The sequence below is a fragment of the Cataglyphis hispanica genome, chromosome 11 (genome assembly GCF_021464435.1).
Source record: "Cataglyphis hispanica isolate Lineage 1 chromosome 11, ULB_Chis1_1.0, whole genome shotgun sequence".
NCBI lineage: Eukaryota > Metazoa > Arthropoda > Insecta > Hymenoptera > Formicidae > Cataglyphis > Cataglyphis hispanica.
This window is the reverse complement of record NC_065964.1, coordinates 2322654-2348973: the sequence shown is the minus strand read 5'-3', so window position 1 is coordinate 2348973 and position 26320 is coordinate 2322654. Positions and strand designations below refer to the sequence as shown.

Here is a 26320-nt window from a genome sequence, read left to right as displayed (position 1 = left end):
AAAAAAAATGAATATCAAGAAGCTTCTAATATGTTGCTCAAATTGAGCATTATGATTCCTCTAATAGATGTATATATTTTAAAGAAATCATAAATATAATTCTCACAGACTTTTTTTGAACAGTAATAATTGCACGAGGCAAATATGAAGAATAATATCCATTAATACTGTATTCGAAGATGATTAAGATGATATAAAGTGCTGAATATGCACGACTATACATATATATATATATATATATATATATATATATATATATATATATATATATATATATATATATACATACATATATAAAAATTTTCTAAGTAATACATATATATTGAAATATGTATTTCCTCGTTTTAGCCAAGGTGACAAACAGACAGCAACATATGCATACATCACTGTATGTAACGCATGCGCGATTATTTTCTTGATAATAACGTAGTAGACTTCGGTCAGTCATAGAGTGGTCATAGAGTGTCTCTTGAGTAGATAAAGCTTCCGCGCTTATTATCTATCACGATGACGGATTCTCCAAGTAACAACAGTGTTACACATAATTTGACAGTGGAGCAAAAGGAATATGCTGCGAAAGTTTTAAATGAGACCGACGAGAACAGAGAAAACGCTATAATGGAGATTAAACGATGGATTCAAGAGACTGATTTGAACGCACGAACTGGTAAAGTTGACGGTATTAGTATAGGAGCAGGTTCCACTAAAAAGTTGTTGAATGACATTTAGTTTTTGAACGTTATCTTAATGTTTGATTAACTTCATAGCATGAAAATAATGTTATCGTAATAGATTATTTTCGACATTAGAAGTAACATAATGAAGTTGTGTTTAATCATATTAATGTCAAATGTAAGTTGGAATTAAGAATAAAAATATAAATTCTTAATCATTTTATTAAAAAAAATGATAAGGGGGGAATTCTGGCTAAATTAAATATTAGTATTAAAGAAATTATATTAAAATTTAGGGAAGAAAAATTATTGAAAAAAAAATTAAAACAGAATTTAAAATAGGTTAAAAATAAATTAATTTAAAAAAGAATTAGACTGTAAAAAATTATATAGGTTAATCAAAATAAAGTTTTTAGAAAAATTAATATTAATTGAATTTGTCTTTTTATTGAATGAAAAAGTGTGTTTGTTTATTTTTCGAGAAAAAGATAACGAATTTATATGATTTTATTATTTGAAAGGCGTTCATTAAATTTTACTGCTTCCTAAACTTAATAACTCTCTTTTTTTACAAACTCCATAAATATTTTATTAATTTTATTCCATGTGAACATATATATATATAATAAATAATCTAATTACAACAAAATATACAATATTAAAATGATATATGTATTAATATTCCATCTTAATTCACGGAAATAGAATATAATTTTTTTATCCTTTAAAATAATAATATTTATTATACGCATTTATCAATAATTATCTTAAACATATGCTATACCGTATATATAATTATATGTATGTTTCTTTTTGCGTTGTTTGATAATCGGAAAATTTTTTAATGTTTTTTTTTATGTTACTTTGCAATGTAAATGAAATCACGAGATTTGTTTACTCTTATTTATCATTTATGATGCGAAGTAATGTATAAAAAAAATTTATATATATATATATTTTGATTTTTATATATTTTCCGTTAATAGATTATTAGAAAGATTGCTCTTTCTCTAAAATGTTACCGTTTTTATCTGCTTTTTCTCTAAAGAAATCTTAATATACACACAGATGACTTCTTCATATTGCGATTTTTGAGAACCTGTAAATTTAACATCGAGACTACTAAGAAAAGGTTGCAAAATTTTCAAAAGCTACGTGCTAACCAACCGGAATGGTACATGAACAGGGATCCGCTACATCCGAAACTGCAGGAATTGCTCGATTTGGGGTATACAACAATAATTATTTTAAAATATAATTATGACGGTGCGAAAATTTAGGAAGTTTTTCTGTCAAATACTGCTTCTGTCAAATTTCCATAAAAATATTTTTTACAGACTCGTTAAGGACGAGTCTACATGTAAATATTTGTATCTCGTTTAATTTATAAATAAATGAATAAATTTTACTATTTTAAGCTATTGTTCTTGATATGACAATGAAACTTTACAATTTTCACACTTTCATAATAATCATTATCAATATTCTTCCTAATGATTTACTTGCAAAATATTTATCACAGTGTGCATTTATTTATAATTGTGACTTATTTTGATGCTGTTTAATTGTAATGATTTATATTTTTAAATCATAATTAAAATTTAAATAATAAATCCTAATTAAATTTTTAATAACTTTAATAAATAAATAACCTTAATAAATTATTAGAGGAAAAGAGTTTATATGAAATTCCGAAATTTTGCATCAATTTTGTATGATAGAAGAATATCCTGTAATTTCATCCTCAATTCTTGGATGATTTTGAAGTCGATTTTTTATTTAATATTTTTTTTACACATATTTTTATGATATTAATTTTATTAATATACAATTATTTTTAAATATACATTTATCGAAACTTTAGTTTATTTTCATAATTATAATTTATTTACAATAATTACTTTTTCAAATTTAATTTTAAAGGCATAACACAGCATTTTAAATATATATTCGCCGTAAAAGTAAATATAAATATTTTTAAAGGATTTTAAAATATCATATTTGCGCTTAGAATTTGTTTGCCATTGCGAAAGTTGGACGATCAAGGAAGAATGGTTGTCATCGCGCGCATTGTGCATAATCCAGACAAATTTACATTATCAGACGTAGCTAAGGTATTATTAATACCATAACACTCGAGCGACAAGTGTCAGAAAAATTTATATTAATTCAAATCGACTTTCTATTTGCTTATATTCCGTGATGCATGATTTTTTAGATCTCCTATATGACCCTAGATGTGGCGATAAGAGATAGCGTGGAGGCCTCCTTGTACGGTTTCGTAATAATTGTAGATTTGGGACACGTAACCTTGCATCATATGACTCAAGCAAGACCTCGCATTTTAATGAACTTGGTGCACGCGTGGCAGGGTTGCTACCCTGTAAGAATTAAGTCGTTCAACTATATTAACACGTCGGAAATTGTTAATGTACTGATGATGCTTACGAGATATTTTTTAAGCGCTAAATTGAAGCAACGATTGCATGTTTACACATGCAAGACAACGCGTGATTGTTTTATGGATATGCCAGCTAATATCTTACCTGTTGAATATGGCGGCACTGATGGTACGATTCAAGAATTGACAGGTAATTCAATTGTGCCAATAAAGCATTTTATTTAGCAACAACAAAAATATTTATTTACAATATTATTACAATATTATTATACAGTATATAAAAATATTATTTATATTATTTATTTTTATTTACAACAAAAATAAGAGCGCCAATATTTTATATGTATGTATATAGAATATAGAGTTATTGTATTTCAAATAATTGCTGAAACATTTCTTTTTCTGGCTGACAACGGTATAAGAATCTACATGTGTCAACATACAACAACAATACATGTGTCATTTCTGTTATGTAATACAGCTTCCTCTTACATTTGCAGAATATTGGAAGAAAGTGGTGGAGGAGAACCGCGATTGGTTCATCGATGATGAAAAATGTATACCAGTTTTATAAAAATAACTAAAATTTTGTGAATTAATATAATTTGTTCAATTGTGCGTATTCATGATAGTTTGTTTTACACAATCTTGATTTGTAATTTATACAACGAGACTCATTACCAGAACTGCTTTCTCTTCCCTTCTTTTAAGAGTAAAAGCTTTATAAATATAATTACATTCAAGTAAAACACTCAGTTATATATATTGTATTTTATTGCGAATAAAATAACTTTAATACTGAAATATAGTAATAAAAAATAATTAAATTGTGTAATATTTATCATATTTTTTTTACATAATTTGCCGCAATATATTTTCTGATATCATTATTTTTGTTGAAGAACGAGAGATTTTAAACAATAAAATATATATTTTTATTGCGTATATTGAAACATGTGTCAAAAAAGATTTTGCTCGGAAATTCAAAAATTATTAAACAGAAATAAAAGAAGACACTCAAATAAGACTTTAAAATTACGTTACATAGAGATAGAATTCATTATACGACTTTATCAATAATTATCTTAAATATTATTTGCTATAACATGCATTATAACGTTTCTTTTTGCGTTGTTCCATCATTAGATAATTTTTTAATAATATTTTTTTTTATATTTACTGCTTAGTAATGTATTTGAAGCTATGAGATTCTTATTCATCACTTATGATGCGAAGTAATCTGTAATATATCATTTATACATTATACAGGGTGTCCCAAAAATTTTGACACACTCGAAGTGTGAAGGTAGATTGAGCCAAATTGAGTCGAAAAGTCCTGTACCATTTTCCTCTATAACGCTTCAGAAAGAAGTTATTATTGAGTAAAGTCTGTCTAATCAACGCCGATCTTTAGTCGGATACATGTCAGTGAGCTGCGCGCCTGGTAGTGGTGCGTCGCTGTAACAGCTGATCGCTCACGCACACTGTCAGGCGCGTGGCTCATCAACGTGCGCTTGACTAAAGATCGGCGATGATTGGCCAGACTTTACTCAATAATAACTTCTTTCTGAAGCGTTATAGAGGAAAATGATACAGGACTTTTCGACTCAGTTTGGCCCAATCTACCTTCACACTTTGGGTGTGTCAAAATTTTTGGAACATCCTGTATATTTCGCATCATAATTGCTGAGTAAGAAATAGAAGGGAATACATTACATGTATGATACAAAGGTAACGTGAAATCGATCTGTTTATGTTTATGTCTTCCCGCGTTTGTTTACATGACGAGCTTGGACGTTTCTTTTTCATGGATTATAGCTCTGTATTATTACCTGCCAGTCAAACAGAGGCCTATTATTTCACTGAAATTTGGCGACATTGTGTTGACAATGGTAAGTTGACATTAGCTGAAGGAGTCTTGATTGAACATAGGAATTTAAAATTGTCGTCTTTCTTGGAAGAACGGGTTATTATATAATTATTTTAATTATCTTTTCCGAAAAAATTTTATTTTGTGCTCCTTTTTCACGTCGAATATAAAGGCTTTGTAAAAATAACTGAAAATTTGATAAAATTTCAAGATGCTATGTATCGGAACCTTTAAACTTCTGACGCAAAATAATCCCTTGCACGCGTCGACTATAGAGCCGTATTACATTTACTATATTAAAAAAAAAAAGAGTGAACAAGATTATAACGATTAGATCGACTCTACAGTGTATGATTGCAAAAAACGCAACATCACTAGAGCGGAGATTCGGCGACGTGGTTGACGCGCGACGTCAGCGCGTCAGGTATAATGAGATTTTGCCGGAAGTCGCGTCGAAGAGGAGAAGCGAGAGAAAAGAGAGAGAGAGAAAGAGAGAGAGAATGGAGGGGGTCCAAGACAGCCCCCTCGATCGTCGTTCTTACAGAAGCGCGGTCTTCTCAGAGGGGTGCCTGCGGCGCGGCCCCCACGAACGAATCTAATTAAACGCTAAATTGTTATTTTAAGTTTAATAACAACCATAATGATCTCGCGCCCGAGAGCGGGGGCTCTGTTATTATCTAGATTGCATATTTTCTGGTAGATTAAGTTCCTTATAAGCGAAAGAGAGAGAGAGAGAGAGAGAGAGAGAGAGAGAGAGAGAGAGAGAGAGAGAGAGAGAGAGAGAGAGAGAGAGAGAGTGAGGAGGTCGCTTCGGATGAGCCGAGTCGTGCCTGCCGTGCAATGCGGTGCTACGTCACTCGCAACGGACCAATTACGGGCGTTGCTGCCGCGGGGAACACGGGAAGCATCTGCGAATAGGATATTATAAAATAAATATCATATAAATTTTTGATCGAAAGTAGATAGATCAGAAAAAAAGTTATTGCAGAATTCTTAAGATTTTTCATTAACAATAATTAATTTAAAATAAATGAAAAAAAGGTGATTAAAATCTAAAATTCTTACGTGACTTGAAAGCGCTTTGTTATTGGTTAACTCGCGCGTGACGTCACATCGTTATTAAAACTTTGATTTAGTTACAGAATAAGGAGATTGTTTATGGTTTTATTTGTTTTTATCGAGAAATACTCGCAAAAATCGCGATAAAAATTAATAGAAATAAAAAATTTTACGTTAACTTAAAATTAATGTTACTAATAATTAACGCTTAATCTTTGGATGACCGCTCGCGAAAACGATGCGCGTCTCAGTGAGAGCGATTCGTCATCGGTCTTGCCATGTCATCGGATCGCGATACACAGTCCAGCAATGCGTTTCTTACAATCACGACACATGTACATTTCTTCCTATCGTGCCATTTTCCTCGGCTTCTCTTTCATATCTCCCTTCGCCCGTTTCGCGACGATGACGGCAATTACGTTGCCGGAAAAAGCGTTGGCGAATTACAAGAGCACGTTATGCGACTATAAGATAAGAGCTCTTTTTATAAACTCACATGTGCTTACGGCCATGAAAATGACGCTTTTAAATATAAGGACGGGGGTGAAAAATATTCAAAAATGTCTTTTATAGGGGGTATTATATAGAGTCTTATATATTTAATGTAATTATTTTTCTTATATATAGATTTAATTTAGCACGTGGTCGAAGTGACATGTGGCTTGTCATTATATGGAAGAAGGACGGATCGAAATATATCAGATTTGCTTTATGTGACAATCCGAGATATTACTTTCCACCAAATTTTAAATCTAGTCTATTTTTATTTCAATTACCCCGAGCGCTTTTTTGATCGATTTTTATTTTTTTTTTGTTGACTATATATATAAATACATTTTGTTAATTTTAATTTCTTTTTTTACTTAAATAAATATGTACCTTGTGTCCAAAAATATTTTGCTATATTAAATAAATTATTTAATTAACATTTTTAATTACATTTATTTATTAAAAAAATACGAATACATATATTATAAATAGTACGATGATGTTATTAAAATAAAAAGGTTTTTAAAAAATTAAAAAGATATTAACAAAAATCCATTTAAAAAATATTTTTTTTTTTTTAAATAAATAACGAAGTTAATTTGTAAGTATTGGCATAAATAATATAATATTTTAAATCAAACGAAATTTTTTTGAATTGACTTTTTTTTTTTTTTAGTGTAATAATTCTTGTCTGATTTTTTTTTTGTCAGGCTCTCCCTGCGAGCACGACGGTATCTGCGTGAACACACCCGGCTCCTTCGCCTGCAATTGCACCCAAGGGTTCACCGGTCCACGATGCGAGACGAACGTGAACGAGTGCGAGTCCCATCCCTGCCAGAACGACGGTTCCTGCCTGGACGATCCTGGGACCTTTCGATGCGTCTGCATGCCTGGTAAGTACACACGTCTTTCCTGCACTTCATCTCATGATTATATACCGCGTCCAAGGTCCCTTTCCGCGTTCTCTTCTCTCCTTTTCTCGAGAGAGGGAGAGAGAGAGAGAGAGAGAGCAGCCGTGCATCTCTTCGCACGTTTTTGAAAAGGGACACGCCGGATGACTCCTCTTCTGCTTCCTCGCGTGACCGCGAGCGATCAAAGACGCGGCCCGGATCGTTTTCACGGTGGCAATTTTGCCCCGAATTTTGTCGTTCATATTCGCGCAAGTAGGGCTCTGCGTACATCGATCCGCGCGCGTCTCTCGGCAAAAAAAAAAAGAGGAAAAAAAAAATTCGCCGTGAAAGTCGCAATTATATTCCCTGGGAAGAGTCCGTCGTTCGTTTTCGCGGTCCTCCTCCTCTACCTCGAAACGACGTGGACGTGGTTTTTGTGCCCTCGCGTGAGTAGTTTGTATAAAAGCGAAAAAGATTCCTTCCGTTGGAAAGTTACATCTCCTTATGGTAACGGTGTACCGCGTGTGCCCATTACCTCCGCAAAGAGAACAGCCAGTCGAAAATCAGGTAATCAGGTTTGAATTATAGCTAAGATTTTTATCACACACTGATATTTGAGCAAAACTTCTCCGAGAGATTTATTTTATCGGCAAATATCTTTAGTTTTTATTTTATTTTTTTTTTATTTTGAATTTTGTTTTCTGCCAAGGGGATTTTTTTATAATGTGATTTTCCCTTTTTTTTTTCTTTTATTATCATTTTGTCTTACTTTTAATAACCTCGAATTTTTTGAATATTTTTTTTTAAATTATTATTCTCGTCAATAATCGTGTAATTTATTTATTACATTAAATGGATTTTTCCTATTTTTATTAAATAAATAAATATAAATAAATATTCTGAGTTAAATAAATATAATTAATTGTAATTAAATATAATTAATAAATGAAATTATTTCCAAGAATTAAATAAATAAATATAAATAAATATTCTAAGAATTTTAAGACGCGATAATCTAGCTTAAGAACGAGTTTCCAAATCAAGATGTGATTTTCGCGGGAAATCGCGAGATGAGAGACGCGGATCCGCCGCGAGATAGGCTGCTGCCGCTGGACCCCGGGCTCGCCGTCGCCGGTAAATTCTTCCGAGATGACAGCCGCGCCGCATTATCTGATACGCAAGGGCAGCGACCGGGCTGCTCCAGCTCGTTTGCTCCTTCAACGCAGAGCGCGCGTAAATCAGCCTTAATTGTTTGACGCGATCTATTCCTCCGTCTGTCTCTCGGGGGGCCCCCTAAGGGCCTCTCCGAGATAGAGGGGCCGCGAGAGAGAGAGAGAGAGAGAGAGAGAGATCTGCGCGATCGATAATCGATGCAATCGACGGCGAGAGAGTTAACTCTTAGAATATTTATTTATATTTATTTATTTATTAAAAATAGAAAAAATCCATTTAATATAATAAATGAATTTGTGATGAGTCTTTGTAGTATTTTATGTAAGGTAATTGCACGTGATAGAAAAGGATAGAAACAGAGATAGTATAAGAAAGGATATTTTGTGGAATTTAATTTAATTTCTCGGCAAAAATTTCAAATGACATTTGCAATCTTTTAATTAATTAATTTGTTTACTATGAAAACATACATTAATAATATTTTTATTTAAAAATTAGTTCTTTTATTTATAAAGAAAAATTCTTTTATTCATAATCTTTGTCTCAGTCCTTTGCCTCTTAACAGAAGATATGACAATAAAGCTAAATTAAAAAAATTATTACTTTTAATTTATTGTAATAGAATTATTAAAAATTTTGTAAACAAACTTTTATAAGTGATTAAGAAAATATGAAACATTTTATATTTAAAAGCATTCGCTCATACATTTGAAAAATATAATTCGTCGCGATTTAAAAAAAGATTTATACAAATAATATATTCAATAAATGAAAAATTTAATTGAGTTATATCACATCTTCCACGTTGAGTTACATCGCATTGTAGGCTCTTATAAAAAAATCAAAATATTAGTAATAGTTGTTTTCTAAGACTCCTGCAATTACATAGAATACTTGCCACAGTGCCGTATTGTAATATGACTGCTACTATTATCCTTAAATGTTTTTTATAAATAATATATATAAATGTATATGTATCTGAATTATATTATCGATGGACTCTTTCATATGCATCTTTTATCGAATTCTCCCATTATTTTTTCTTAATCGTTTGTCTCTCTTTGCAATCCATCAGATTTCCTCTCAAAGAGTTTATTGTGAAAAATGTTGCTAATCCCCCTTCTCGAAAAGAAATACTTTATTAATCTTTGTCTCCTTCAATCCCCATATAATAAGAATAATACGAAAAAGAATTACCCTTTTAATAGAACTTTTCTTTTATCGGAAATCAATTTGTTATATTTCCTTGTCATTTCCTCAAGATTATTTCTTGTCGAATCCATTTTTTTTTTTTTAATATTCTTTTTTTTTTAATACTCTTTATTCAAGTCTGGTGATCTTGAAGTTTATCGCATTGCGCTCTTATTTTCGTCTTATAATGCCTTTTTTAACATCGAGGAGGAGCCGTGCCCCGAAAAGAGGGTCCGAAAAGTGAGATAACAAAAAATGAGAGATTCGAGGGGGCCCTCGAAGGTAACCTGGCGAGACGGGAATGGTGGAGGGCGGGGGAAGGGAGGGAGGGGGGGGGGACGGTATAAAATATGATAGCGGGATTCGCGAAATATGAGACCGAGACGACGAGGAGGAGGGGGACGACGACGACGACGACGTTGTTACCGTGGGCCCCCGCGTGGGCCCCCGTGCACAAAGGCTTATCTTGTCCCCCGGCTTTACTCTCCGCCATTTTCGTACTCTCCGCTCCATCACCATCCTTCGCCTCCCTCGCTCGTTCCTCCTCGGCTTCTCTCCACCTTCTCGGGGCTTCCTCTTCGTCCTTTTTCGTCTCCTCTTCCTTGCGAATCCCTTTACGTCGTGCCCCTTCCCTTCCTTGCTCGGGTCCCTGCTGTCCCGTAAAAGGATCCGCTAAGTAGCGCTAAGAGGTTCGAGGAAAGAGGATACTCGGGCATTCAGGATTTTGCACGACGACCCGCGGCCGGTTTTGCATCACGTATTATAACCGCCTCCTCCGCCCCTCCCCTCAACCCGGGCTTTGTAATTGTCGTTAAGCTCAACCTCCCCCTCGTCTCTCTGTTTCGGGTTGCCGGACGCGTAATGAGAGAAGCTTCCCTTTCTCTCTCCCTCGGCGAGGGAGCCTCGTCCGGAAATCAGATCTGCATCGCGAAATATCTCATCTCTTCAAAGATCGTGACGAATTTTCTTGGAAACGAAAAAAAAAATGATAAAACCTTCGTCAAATTTTTTTTTGTCTTGACACTAAAAAAAAAAAAGCACCCTACATTAGGTCGTTATAAATTTTTGACATTTTGCATAGACATTTTATAATGTCCTTCATTTTTAAATTAATTATTTTTATCATGAATTATGAAATGGCGAATAATGGATCGCGGTTCTCTCGCGTTGCAATTCCCGAGTTCGTCCGCGAGCACGAGCCGCGTTATCATATCGCGGTGTGTTATCGCGGGGTGTGTCCGCCGCATTGTGCTCGCGCATACGCGCACCACGTACATACGCAGGCTTATGATTACTGCGTATATATAATGAAGAAGGAGGAGCGGCACGAGATCTCCAAGTGTCATTGACGGACGAGAGCAATTACGCCGCTATTGCGTCTTCTACCGGGCGATCTGATAGTACGGGCTCTCTTTCCGGCTGATGAATGCTCGCTCGCGCGATGAAAAATTCCGATTAATAAATCGGTAGCGCGGCGAGAGAGAGAGAGAGAGAGAGAGAGAGAGAGAGAGAGAGAGAGAGAGAGAGAGAGAGAGAGGAGAGAGAGAGAGAGAGAGAGAGAGAGAGAGAGAGAGAGAGAGAGAGAGAGAGAGAGAGAGAGAGAGAGAGAGAGAGAGAGAGAGAGAGAGAGAGAGAGAGCATCAACTCGATATTAAACAACACGCGGATGTAATGAGCAGCCGGTCTTTCCTACCTACCGTCCTTAAATTGCACAAACGATCATCTGCGTCGACTATCAGTATGTAACGACCCCAGGTTCTCTAGCTTGATATTTCCACGAGAAAGATTTAAGAATCTCGCGTCTTTCTCTAGACTTTGACATAGCTCGATAATACTCGTAAAATAATATTTATTTATTTAAATATTTATTTATTTAATTATTTTTATTAACTATTATTATTTATTTAATTATTATTATTATTATGTTTTAATTGTTATTTTTATTACAGTATTAATAATATATAATTTATTTATTATATCAAAAGGATTTTTCCCTTGATTTTCTATTAGTTAATTAAATAAATAAATGAAGTTTGCATAATATTTTGATGAAACTAGATTAAATGGTTTCAAAAAAATGGTGATTTAACTCTTGGAAGTATCAAAGTAGGATTGAAAATTGAGTTATAAAAGAGTTTTGACTTGAAGTGAAATTTAAATCCTTTTGCGGTGATTCAAAATAAATTCTCTTATCAATAAATTTCTTGAAACTCGAGAAACGCGATTTATCATGTATGTACACGCATTTAAAAGTGCGGCATCTAAAGAGTCAATTGAAAAAGATAGAAGAAGAAATCCACCAAGGAAATAAGGATATAAAATTAAATAAAGAGTTCAAAAAGTTAAAAAATAAGTAAACGTAGAGTGTCGCACATATACGGAGGTCTATTGTATTATACGTATCTAATTGTGCTGACTTATATATATATATATATATATATATATATATATATATATATATATAATTTTATAATTGAATTATATTTCGCATTTGCAAGATGTCTATACTTGCAGTATTTAAATCTCAATTTTCAATCTAACATCCATTTTTTTATTGAATTTATATTAAATATTTTTTAATAACATTTTTATAATATTATAAATAATATAATAATTATATAATATTATAAATTGAATAAGGTAAATAATTTAATGTAATTTAACATAATTTAAATTTCTATAATAATTAAAAAATTTAAATATAATTAAATAATTTAATAATTTAATAATATTTAATAATATTTCAATAATATTTTTTGTGGGCCTAACAATAATTAAAGAAAAGAGTACAATTTGACTCGCACGAGACAAGAGATTATTCATGTTTTTGTTTCTTCTCGAAAGACAGCGACTTGGCTGTCGATGCCGAGGCGGACGAGTTGATTGTCAAGTGTGACGGCACCCTCCCGAGCGAGGAAGACGCGCGCATTTATTGTCCGTGCCCCTTTTGAATATTCTTTTCTCGGGCACCGAGCGCCATTTCCTTTCTCTTCACCGTCGCTCTGGGCGCGTGTTCGCTTCTTTGGTCACTTCATCATTCCGTCGGAAAAAAAGAACCTCGAATGCCATTTTTATCGCGCAATCCGAGGAACAATACGGGCGATTTCAGGACGTTGCCCTGCCGAATAACAATACCTGCATCTGCTCGATGCTCCACGAAATTAATTGCAATTGCAAAATATTCCACTAGATTTTTATTTATTAAATATTTTCAATTGTATTATATATATATATATTTTTTTTTAATTTTTCTTTTAATTAATTGCGGTTATTATCTGATTATTATGATTTGATGTCACCTATTGATTTTATACAAGAAAAAAAAATATATTTTTAAAATTATATTTTTAAAATTACACAAGGCATAATCAGAAAACAAGGAATTTTGTAATTATAGAATAATTATGTAATTTTCCACAATTTAAATAACTCGTATTTTATTGCAAAAGTACAAAATATACTGTAATAATAACATTTTCTTATATAAAATATTAAAATTGACGGACACGATTAATTTCTTCGATTAATATCTGAAATTAATTTAAAAATTAAATATTGAAATATAATTTCGCAATAATCTCTCTACCGCACAATGAAACGAGACAAAAGCCTGGCAAGTGACAAAGAAGAGGGGAGATATCGCGAAGCAAGAGCACATCTCGTTACTAACAAGCCGGATTGTTGCTCAGCAAGACGCCGTTCTTTATAAGCGCGCCTTCCTCGTCCGGGCATCAGTCACTCTTGAAATCGTCATCAGGGGCCTCGACAACGTCATACGATATAATGTGTGTGCGTGCACACGTGGTTCCGCACCGTGATGCCTTGTGTTTTGCCTCGGAGCGCTCGTGATATATGGCAGCCATGAACGAGACGGACATCCCGCGCGCCTTCTGGTTAACGTGTCTCTTCTGCATGTTACCTTCGCTCCTTTTTCCTTCGCTCGACAATCCGCACTACCGGCAAGGCTTCTTTGGCGAAGAGAGAAAAAAAATTTAATATATACCGGATCTTTGAAAGAAGTGGCAGTAACAAAACAAGGTGTTAAATTTATTAACAATAAGTATTATTAAATTAATAATTTAATTAATTAAATAAATATCTAATTCAATTTAATTAATAACGTTAGGTATTATAAAATTAATAATTAATTATGTTGACAATGTCCTTATTTTTCCATAATACTCGTGGTTGAAAATTATTTCAGAGCTAGACATATATTTTACATTAATATATATTTTTCAATATATTGAAGAAAAGATATATCTTCAATATTATATATTATTGTAATATATTCTATTGAAGAATTATATTAATATTATATAATATGGTAATACATAATATTGAAGAATTATATTAATATGATATTATATTATATTAATATTATATTATATTATATATTAATATTATATTAATAATAAATTATATTAATATTATATTATATTATATATTATTATGAAATATAATATTGATGAAATATATTAATATAGTATATATCATTAAAATATATGTATAATATTGAAGACATGAAATCGAGTATTATATAAAATTATATAATTACAGTATAATTAGAATTAATATAATTAATATTATTATAATTAATATGATATTAACATAATTATAAATATTAATATTATTACAATTACACAATATTAATATTATAATTATTATATTAAATTAACATAATATTAATTTTATTACAATATCATATTAATATAATTATAATTATATTACGAACACGTTACTACAATTTCGTGATTCTAAAGGAGGGAGGATACATCCTCCGTTCACGGAATTGCAATTGTCGTCCGTAGCCATTGTGAATTATGAGCACCTGCCTTGAATGGACGTCGCGCGACGAAGGCACTCGCGTCCGATTCTTTCGACGAAGGCGCGCTTTTCGCCGGCTGGCTTTTTCGAGACGCAGGGACGACGCATTGTTGACGACGAGGAAATTGGTCTTCGCGAGAAAGGTCCAATGGAATTACGTTGCCGCCGCCGCCGCCGCCGCCGCCCCTCTTCGGGACGCTGACAAAGCGACAGTCTGATTTCTATGAGACGAATTCCGGCGTCGCCGAGTACTTTCCTTGGTCTCGCTCTCTCCCCACCCCTCCCCTCCCCACATCTCCCCCTTTGTGGAAATAGCCAATTTGAGGGTACAACGGGATCGACATAGCGTGCGCGCGCGCGCGCGCAAGAAAGTGCGCGGGGTCGCATACAAATGCGGCCTTAAATGCGCATACCCTTACCCTAGGGGCCCATTCGATGGTACCATTCCAGGAGGATGGTGGTTTTCATTCGCGCTCGCTTTCAGCGCGTGTGGGGGTCGCGTCGGTGACCTCTCGTCGTCACCTTGGACGGAAAGGAGGGGGAGGAGGAGAAGGGGAGGGGGAGGTGAGTCGCGGTCGTAAACCGGGTCTGCGGCGTCGAATCCAGAACGAATCGAAAGTGCTCTCGACACACGATGTCTTCGATGAAGTGCGAGGGGTGGAGCGGGAGGGGAGGAGGGGGGACGGGGCGAGGACCTTAGTTAGGACCCGAATGATGTGTATTCGAATGCGTCGAGTCGCGAATGGGATCCTCGACGGGGATCGCGATGTGTTCTCTTTCTTAAAATTTGCGCCGAATAATTCGTATAAGAATACTCGAGAACCAAGCTTTTCGATAATATAATCTCGTTGAAATTACCGAGGATGACGTAGCACGATTTTTCATACCGCCTAAAAGTCAGATTCGTATTGGATAGGGAGGCGAGGATATCGCGACGCAGTCTGTGTACACATTGTCGTCCTGTCCCAGCATAATTTATCTCGAATTGTCCCTAAGTTGAACGACAAAAGGAAGGAAGAAAAGCCGAGAGGATACGAGAAGAGGAAGTTACAAGGTTGTAGAAGGAATAGAATTCTGCATTCTCACAGTTGCATTTCGCTTTCGCAAAAATGTTGCTTGCATTTATTTGATAATTAATCACTACTAGAAATATGCATGTAATGTATATTAATAATTAATTATTATAGTAATTGTTTTATTTTATTAATTTCAATATTGATCTCTATTGCTTTCGTATAAAAAAAGAATAATTTTTTATTTGTTATAAATTCATGAAAAAAATAATAATTATTATAAAATTATTATTATTCGATAAAAATTGATATAATAATAATATAATTAATATAATAATAATTTGCTTTTGTATAAGAAGAATATAATTTTTTATTTGTTATATAAATTCATGAAAAAAGTAATCATAATTATTATAAAATTATTATTATGCAATTAATTATTATTATTCGATAAAAAATTGATATAATAATAATATAATTAATATAATAATAATTTGCTTTTGTATAAGAAGAATATAATTTTTTATTTGTTATATAAATTCATGAAAAAAGTAATCATAATTATTATAAAATTATTATTATGCAATTAATTATTATTATTTGATAAAAAATTGATATAATAATAATATAATTAATATAATAATAATTTGCTTTTGTATAAGAATATAATTTTTATTTGTTATATAAATTCATGAAAAAGTAATCATAATTATTATAAAATTATTATTATGCAATTAATTATTATTATTCGATAAAAATTGATATAATAATAATATAATTAATATAATAATAATTTGCTTTTGTATAAGAAGAATATAATTTTTATTTGTTATATAAATTCATGAAAAAGTAATCATAATTATTATAAAATTATTATTATGCAATTAATTATTATTATTCAATAAAAATTGATATAATAATAATCTTATATATATATATATATAAATTAAATTCTTTTAAATATATATAAGCATTATTATTGTAGGTGTAATATTGTTTTTAATATCATAAATAAAAAACAATAAGCGCTTAAAATTCCCAATAAAATGGGAATAAGATTGAAATAAAAAGAGCTCAACTAAATCTCAAAAAATTTTCTGGAATTATATATATATATATATATATATATATATATAATATACATATAACAAAATATTGCACATTTGATACACTCTTTGTAATGACATACAGTTCAGTCATAAGTCAAGCGCTCGATTCATTGTCATCCGCGGAGGTCAAAGTCATTGATATTCCTTTGAATCGAGGAGGCATCGCGACTCTGGTCAGGATCTTCATCCGGGATCGATAATTTTCTTCCGCGTGGAAACGATATATGGCCGTTTGATATCCGTCGCTATATCGTTGTACCGTTATGCGAACGGGCGTGTGAGAGACAATCCTAGATCCCCGCGGATAATAGCGGGATGACGATTGAAGAAGCTCGGTAGAAGAATTTTGACAGATAGACAAGCCGGTTTGACAGATAAACACGCATGTGTATACGTACATATATATGTATATCGACCGCGAAGACTCTGTCTCTCGTTCGATCAGCCCACTCGTATTGGATTCTTGGCATTCTTGGCGTTACAATCTTGAACAAATTTTATTAATTATATATTTATTTATTTAAGTAAAAAAAGTCAAAATTAACAAAATATATTTGTTTGATTGAAAAAAAAAAAAATTATTTTTAGTTCAAAAATCTTGTTTTTGTCTTTAGAATTGTTAGCATCGTTATCTCATAATATTAATATAAATAATAAATATTAAATATATACCTAAATATGCTATATAAATATTATACATATTATACATATTATATACATTATAATATTAGAATATTATACATATTACGTAAATGTAAATAATAAATATTAATATATAAATAATGAATAATAATAAATTATCTTAAAATATTATATAAATGATGTGCGTAAAAAAATAAATAACCGTGATAAACAAGGAACGTCAGAGATAACAAACAGCGCGATTCTCTGTGTTTGAGTTTAGCGTTGCAAGTCACGGGGATTCCTCATCTTCGTGCAACTAACCGAGTCCGCCGAGATCAATCTCTCGATCGTTTCTTATTAACGCTAGCCCGCGTTAAAAATCGATCCGATCGATCGGGAGGAAGAGACCTTGGGGCGGGGGGATTGTCGTTATCGCGGCGGAGAAATTAATTTCGACTCCGAAATGAACCGCCGCTTTATTAGGGGAAGTTAATTGCCGCAGCTCTGAAGCCTTCTTTTCGCCAATTCCTCTCTCCTCTCGTCATCTCTTTTTTTTTTAATAATTTTTTTGCAACTCCGTTTTTCGATATTGTTTTTTGTTAAAGATGACATCTTTCGATTTTTTGTTAAAGATGACATTCTGCAGATTATTTCGATTAAAAGATGATCTTTGTCAACACGCTTTATTATACTTTATATTGTAATTAATTACGAAGTTATTTTGTGATGTATCTTGATTGATTTCATGTTTAATAACATTACTAATTAATTTTATGATTGTATTAATTTATGTCAGCAATTTTACATTTGATATATTTTTTTTATAATTTATTTAGAATATTTTAATTTTAAAATTTATTAGCTTGATTTATTTATTTTAATTTATCTTAATTAAATTAGAAAAATATTTATACATTTAATACGCTTATTTTTTATGCATTTCTATATTTTTTAATTTAATCTCGAATGATAAGGATTTAAAAATGATTCTTTTACTTTTTAATCGTGAAAGCTAGTTATTTTTTTTTTTCCTGATTGTTCTAATTATCCAAATCGATCTCTATTTTTTTTTTTTTGCAGGAGAAATCCAATTTGTTTGAAGAATACGAAGCACAGCTTGTCGTAATGAGAAAAGATGTAGTTAGAAAAAGAAACAAAAGGGGGGAGAAAAAAAATCGCGTAACGTTGTAAATCTTCTCGCCTCACCAGCTCTTAAGCTTTTGATTCGCCTACGAAGAGAAGTTAAGGGCAGACCGTGTCTCATTACTCATCTCGTTACCGTAGAAAAATAATAAAGTTAGTTGAGACAAATGGCGGGAGAAGGAAGGGAAAAGAATTCGCTCCGCTGGTTGCTATCCTTACTTATATGACCTAAATAAACATTTTTTTCTTTCATCAAAATTTATTATTTTCAGTTATAATAAAATTCTTATCCTATAGTATTTAAATATAAGCACATAATAAATGTGGCATTAAAAAAAAAAAAGGACGTCATCTCGTACATGGCATTTGGTCTCGATAACGTGCGAAAGAGACAGCGAAAAGATCTTAATTTTTGATCGGCCCTTTCATTGGACTTTATTAATGTCGGCGGTGGATTAATGGGCGAACAAATTACAATCGGAGACGGGCTTCTCGGGCTGAGCCCGACTTGCTACACATGTCGAATGATCGATGGTATCGTAGTATTTATTATTCATTACCGTTAAGCCAAACGCTCGTGGCTGGCTCGACAAGTAATTAAAGTGATTAATGCCTCCCTTAATTGTCGAACTGAGAGACAGAAAGGGTCGTAATCTCTCAGTCGGTCGCGATTGCAAAAGTTCGAATTTTTATTGCGCCCAGCCCACCTTCGCGCGTGTTTCAATCACGTGGCAGAAACACAAAGGACAATAATAATGCGAGGATAATAAAGCCGGAAAATTAAGTAATCTATCGATTTTAAAGCGATCCTCTTTCTTTAAAGCGCTTTGCGAGACACTTAAATAAGACTTTAATATACATTTCTAATATTTTTAATATTTTATAGACTGAAAGGTAGAAATCGAAGAATCAGAGCATTTAAAAAAATGATTTGAAGATTAAAAAAGCAAAAATTTTATTATTTTCAAGTCCTTATCATTCGAGATTAAATTAAAGGAATATATGAATGTATAAAAAATAATGTTTATTTTTTACGCGATTTCGCGGAATAAAATTAAAACACTTATCGCGTTTGTGGTTTTTCAATGCATTTTCAAGTCAGTATCGAAGGTATTTGACGAAGAATCGTGTCTTGCTCGCGCCCCTTCCATTTTCGTCGCGCTAAAAAGCCGCCACCCGCGATGATAAAAATCATCGATCGTTAAATCTCGCGTCGGCAATCAGCGAGAGAAGATTAATCGTCGCCGGTAAGGAAGCCGCGAGCGAGGTGAAGAAATCAGGAAGAGTCATTGGACGGTCCATTTTTCGTCCCGAACTCCCTCCAGAGAGATGTTGCATTTAAAATGCAAGTACGATATGTATGGTAGGTTCCTCTCGTATTCATTGCGAATGTGCGTCCTTATTACGCGGTTCCTTGGATAAGAATGGTACTTGACAGCCAGCGATAAACTTTTCAATTTTGTCTCGCTTTGCAATTTTAATAGAATAGATTGACATATAAGTGCTAAAATAAAAAAGAGAAAGAAATGTCAAAAATGGGAAAAAGGAATTTTTTCATTTTCTAGTAAATTTTCTTTTTTCTACAGCTTAAAATATTTTTATAATAAAAATTAATTTTTATAATAAAAATTGTAATAAAAATATTAAATGTAATATTTAAAAATAATATTTACTATTGTACGTAGATATTCACGTACACTTTCACATATTCGTAGAAAAGAAATCAATTTATTACTCTTACTTGAATAATTTTCTGCAATTTACGATTTCATAATAATTCATAATAATTTACGATAATGCATAATCGCCCTGAGAAACAGTTCAGTCTTCGAGCCGGCAATCACGGCCAGAAGGTGTCAGGTCAGCGTAACTAGATCTTACTTTAGGATGCTGGCTCTGCATTTGATAGACGAGAGACAGTGCTATAACGAGGCCGAGCTGCACTCGAGGCTATAACGATACGCTCGTCAAGCACGAGAGAGAAAGAAGGAAAGGTATTGCGTTCCGTCAAGTTCAGACCGAGTTCACTGATTCGATTCGACCGTTGAAAATCACAACGAACCTTTCAGGATTCGTTCCGCGTGCATATTATTTCCCTTCGAGGAAATCACACGTTTTCTTTCTTTTTGCGTGAACTTTTACCGGAGAACGTACTTAGAGCGATTACACTCGAAGATCCGTCGTAAAAAAAAAGGACATTTTAATTTATTATTAATTTTATTATTTTCTCCATGACAGTTATTATTTTGAGAATTAAATGTCATGGATAGAATAATAAAATTAATAATAATAAATTAATAATGAAATTAATAATAAAATTAATAATAAATTAACATATAAAAGTCTTTGAGGTAGAAAAAATAAATAATCGCAGTGAAAATAAAGAAAAAAAAATAAGTATAAAAAAGTTGCTGTCAAAATTGAAATGAGGTGATATTTCTCACGTCATCGTTCCATGTGAAAATCTTTTTAGAGGAGTCGCGTTTCTGTGTTACAAGAGGACCTTTTTGCCGAGGTGTAGTGAGTCACTGAGTAATTAGTAATATTCTAAATTTGTTAGAGAAAGAAAGAGATCGCGCGTTCTGCGTGACGTGAACCGTTTCACGTTCCTCGTCATCGTTATTGCTCCGCTTTATCGTGCCTCGGTTACGTTGCTTTATTATCGCGACCGGCGGAAATTGCGCCAGGGATAATCGTTATTGCCGTAGAAAATAGCCGAATAGCCGGGGGTAATTTCTACACACACACACACACACATATATATATATATATATGTATATATATATATCTCTGCCGCTCGTCCTTGACGTCTCTTAACGTGCGTTATGCGAACCTTAATCGAGACTTCTTTCGTCTCGCGATGGACGATTCCGATGTTACGGCCACTTCCTATTTCATTTCGCAATTATTACGATGCAATCGATTCGCCCTGCCGTGATTAAATCGTAGTCCAAAACAGCGAGCGGTTTATTAGAACCTTTTGATACTGATATCGTTCGTGGTATCAGGACATAACAGATCATAACAGAAATTATTTAACAGCAATTAATTATTACACTTACTTCTATAAATATTTATCGCCTCTCCTAATAAACATTATTATCAGTAATTTTATTATCAATTGACAAATGCTGATAAGAAAAGAAAACACCTTTTTCTCACCCTCGTGTCACGCGAAATATTTCGCGCTCTCTCTCTCTCGAGAGAGAGAGAGAGAGAGAGAGAGAGAGAGGATTTTTCCGCTTACGAGATAAGAAACAATTCCGTCCTGCGAAGAAGGAAGGCTGATGATGCGTCGCACGCACGCACGCACGATGATGATGATGATGACCGCGCGATGAAGAAAATCGCGCGGAATTGCGAAGAAAAACTCGACGCTCGACGCGAAATTAAAAAACGGCCGTTCGCGTGCAGACACCTCGCGTCTACCTTCTTGCCGTTGCAATCACGAGGGGGGGCACACACAGGTTTCACAGCGAGCGTGCGAGAATCGATTTCGCGTTATTTCGATAATCCTGTTTAGTGGCAAAAACCGACCGGCCTTATACCGGTTCCCTACCCCCGCCCCTCCCCCCCGCGCGCGCATTCGCAAGAAAGGCTGACACCTGCGGCGGCTTTACGGAATACCGTATCGCCTCCCTTTGCGCTTTATTTCCTGGAAGCATAAGTCAACGTCACCGTTCGCCAAAGAATCGCCGTTAAAATCGTCGAGGAGAGGAGAAGGGCGGGTTTTGGAAAATTTCATTAAAATAATTAAAATATTTTCTCGTTCTTGCGATCCGGGGTTGACCGGAAAAGTCCGCTGAGCGGACCGATAAGGCCATAGTAAATTCCGGTTTTTATTTATTATCCCGGGCTTCCTGCAGTGGAATCAAGTGGCGGAAACTATATTTATGGTATGATTTTGTGCAAAAAGATCTTTAATTTTCTTTAATTAATAAATCATATTAATAATTACAGTTTAAGAAAGTATAATTAATTTTTACAATAAAGTCTATTTTAATTCAAATTATGATGTGAAATTTTATACAATTCTTGTTGGCGAGGAAGATATAAAATGTTACTAAATTTTATTAATTATATTAATTTTTAGTTTAATGAGAAAAGAATTAATTGATTTCCTATGTCTAATCTCTTACGAATTTTATATATATTTTGAATGAAACTTAAATTACAAAATACTTTGTCAATTGACGAAAATAAAGGTAAACAGATTTTCCATCTTTTTATTTTAACATTTTTAATAGAAAAGATTTTTGCCGGATTTTTGTTTTGATAAAAAATTTAGAATTTTAATCAATCTAGGGAAAAAAAAAAAAAAACAGATCTATATCTCCTCCTAAGCTGTATAGCTCGTATATTTTTCAAGCCGACTCGGCTCGAGAATGACGACGATGATACTCGATTTCCGCCGCGAATCCTTCTCCCTCTCGTCCTCGAGATGCGGTCAATCGTCCGTCCGCAGGATTTCCTCCGCAAAACTTCTTCGCGCCTGCTTTTTTATCGCCGCTCCCCCCTCCCTTCGTCGCCCGTCCGATCCAATTTGCGGACAGATAGTTTTCACGATGACTGCGCGCGATCCGCGACCGAAATCGTCTCGTCGGGGAGACATCGATTTCTTTATTAAATTATACGGACTTCTTCAGGCTTTGCCTGAACGGCGAACGATTCACTTTGGCGCCGCCATTATTTCCGCCAGAATCGTGCGATAAATCCGCGTTTATTACGGCGCGTTTGTATCGGAAGCGGTTAATTTTTTTTACGGCGGTTAGCCCGCGTGTTTTTGCGAGGATTTTCAACGGAAATTTAGTTGCAGTGTTAAATAATGCTTTTAGTTTTAAGAAGAGGATTTTTGGTTTTGATAAGGAGTTCTTTATACATGTTATAGGGAACGTTTATAAAATTTTTACTAAAAAATCGAAAAGTGATATTTTGTTAGCAAAAATTGGATTATTATTTAATAAAATAATATTTAAATTTATTCGAAATAAAATATTAAACGATATTAAATGTTCGAATAATATTAAATTCAAATTAATAATAAAATTAATAAATTAATAAATTTCAATTTAATAAATGATATTCAAATTAAATGATATTAAATTTATTCGAGAAAATAATATTTAAATACTAAATTAATTAATAAAATTATATAAAAAAATAAAATAAATAAATAAAATAAATACAAAAAAAAAATAAAACAAAAATAAGAAAAGGTAAAAAAAAATAAATAAATAAAATTAAAAAATCCGAATATTCGCTAGAGCTATGGGAAAATAAAATACATCCCTCTTCATCGAATATCGTTGAACGGTTGGTTTCGAGGCATATTTCCATGCGTTTGATTAGCGTATGCAATTTTATTAGCAACTTAAGATATGAGTCATAGACTTTCTCTTCCATTTCGAAATGCTCACATTTTATAGGCAAAGACATTCTCTTATCGTTCACTTCGCAGGTGGTCGCGATCCGGATAGAGGTTCTAAGATCGCTCTCTTAGAACTGATTTATTTATGCCACGTTCTCCATAATTCACGGTAGTTTTCATCGGGTGGATCTTTTTACAGACTACTACTACATATCGCCACGAAATACTTTACCACCCGTTGTCTTCATAGGGCATTATCCAGTCTTCTTATAACACGTGGCGATCCTTTAATATTTATTATTCCTTCATAGTCGATCAGGATCGTAAAATTCTTTGGATATGCCTTAAAGATAAAAAAGAAGTGGATGTCAATGTATTATCCTCACCGCGGGATGTAGTTAGAGAGAGAGAATTTATCCAAGAAGGGATTATTAATCGGTGACTGATAGAATTCCATGGATCTCATATCGTGAATATCTATGAAATCTTATGCAAGAACGTGTCCCTCTGTCCAGTTGTGGATACAATAAGTTTCTTCGATATTTGTGATTACATTGTTCCTTTCATATTGGATCTTCGAATTTTTGCACGTTATATTTGTCGTACACTGTTGGAAAATTTGATTTAAATTTTATATATATCGCGTGTCCACACAAATTTTTATAAACGCTAATTTAATGTAATATGGTGACACTATGTTAATTTTTCAATATAAAATGAATTGAAACTTTATATTAATTTGAAATCAATTTTTCATAAAATCAATATATTTTTAATAAAATTAACTTGAGGAAATATTATTGATTATTTTTATTATAGAATAAAATCAATATTTTTTCTATAAATTTTAATAAATAAATCCCGTCACTAATAAAACACAAATTTTCTAATAGTGTATTAATAATATTTTGTAACCATAAAAGCGAGAAGTTGTAAAACATCAACTCCTTGTAGGATTTTTGGATTGCATTTAGTTAATTTTTTCTTTTAATATTTAATATTAAAAATCTTTAAGACAAAATAGATCAGCTGATTAGCTAATCAGAGCTTTACTTGGAGAATCACCTGATCAGCTGATTTATATATACAAATCATGTTACAAGATTCTTTCATTTTCATAGCAAATATTGCTGCGAAGTTGAATGACAGATGCACGTGTGCGACAACGCTTGCATTCTGAAGGGACGAATAAAACAAGGGGATGATGACGTTTATTATTTCACGCAATGTCGAGGAGAGCACCTGCTGTCCCCCGCGAGCGCCGCATCGTGATTCTTACGTAATACTAATGCCATCACGGGATCCCGTAATGCTTTATGGGCGCCGTAAAATCGCCTTTAAGCCGACGACTTTAATGGTTCACGACTTTTGCCTATGCAGATTTCGCGGTCGATAATCTTGTGCCCCTAGTGCTTCGACCTCTCTGATCGCGAGGTATCCTTTCGGTCGTGGAACAACGAATACCGGTCGTTTCCACTTCGCCGAAGATTGATTTTATCAATATTCTGACGAAATTAATATGGAGGAAAAAAGCGTAGATTTTCTAAATTAAATATATTAAATTCGAGGTTATTTCTATTATTATAGTTATTGTTCTGAATTTAAAAATGCACGCCATTTTTTAATTTAATTCGAACGAATATGAAATATTTAAAATAAACGAATATGGAATATTTAAAATAAATTTAATATCATTCAATAAATTTAATATTATTTAATTCGAATTTAATATCATTTAATATTCCCAATCATTTAATATCTTATTTCAAATAAATTTAAATATTATTTTATTCTTATAATAATCTAATTTTTGTTAACAAAATATTTTATTTTATTTTTATTTTTATTTTAATAATTAATATATTTTATTTTAATAATTTTTATTATAATATTTATTTTAATAATTATTTTAATAATTAAATAGTGAAAATTTGATAAGGAGTCTCTTATGCATTATAAAGAGTCTCTTATCAATTTTTTTTTTTAAACTAAAAATAATATTGGATCGTTCAATTTTTATACTTAATTATGAACATAGCACAAAAATCTCTTACATCTTTATTTAGGGAGGATATCGTACTACGACTTTCCAAGAATCTTTAACGAGAATAGCTTTGTAGAAACCACGAGCGGACAGGGTCAGAATCAACACGTGAATCCCGGCGACATTCCTGCCCTATCTCTTCTGAGTATCCCGAGATAGATAGACCTCCGTAGAAACAGGAAACAGGATTCTGATTCTATTATCTCTCACCTCGGCGTGTGTTGTAGGTCATCTGTTTATCATCTTCGTAGGCAGGCACATTTTATTCTCAAGATGTCTCAATCGAAATTAAACTAATTCAGCAGAGTATTAATCAATTATAACGTCATGCTTTCACGGAATTTGTATATAATATTTATATAATAATAATAAAAAGTATATAACATCCATTAATCAAACACGCGGCAAGAAGTAGAGATGAGTGTCAAGAGATTGTGTCCTTTTA

The 26320-nt window shown here is 32.8% G+C and overlaps 2 protein-coding genes across 5 annotated transcripts in view; both read left to right on the top strand.

Moving 5' to 3' along the window:
- The window catches only part of LOC126852713 (neurogenic locus Notch protein), a 259129-nt gene that overhangs the window by 182968 nt on the left and 49841 nt on the right, over positions 1-26320 (top strand). For 3 of the 4 annotated variants that reach the window (XM_050597774.1, XM_050597775.1, XM_050597776.1), the window contains one exon: positions 7204-7386. In XM_050597774.1, coding sequence (XP_050453731.1) covers positions 7204-7386 — 183 coding nt within the window. Of the gene's footprint in view, positions 1-4587; positions 4968-7203; positions 7387-26320 lie in introns of those variants that run through there. The other variant, XM_050597777.1, reaches the window with a different exon arrangement.
- On the top strand, positions 290-3910 carry LOC126852752 (retinol-binding protein pinta-like). The gene is made up of 5 exons (XM_050597896.1): positions 290-667; positions 1743-1902; positions 2686-2788; positions 2893-3265; positions 3576-3910. Exons 1-5 carry the CDS (start codon positions 508-510, stop codon positions 3647-3649), a joined length of 870 nt encoding a protein of 289 aa, XP_050453853.1. The 5' UTR covers positions 290-507; the 3' UTR covers positions 3650-3910.

What these genes read in the sequence shown, in the direction of transcription:
- LOC126852752 (XM_050597896.1), top strand. Translation starts at nt 508, where the DNA reads ATGACGGATTCTCCAAGTAACAACAGTGTTACACATAATTTGACAGTG. An exon ending in CAGGAATTGCTCGATTTGGG is followed by an intron (nt 1,903 to 2,685) that starts GTATACAACAAT and finishes ATTTGCGCTTAG; the next exon opens with AATTTGTTTGCCATTGCGAA. An exon ending in CATTATCAGACGTAGCTAAG is followed by an intron (nt 2,789 to 2,892) that starts GTATTATTAATA and finishes ATGATTTTTTAG; the next exon opens with ATCTCCTATATGACCCTAGA.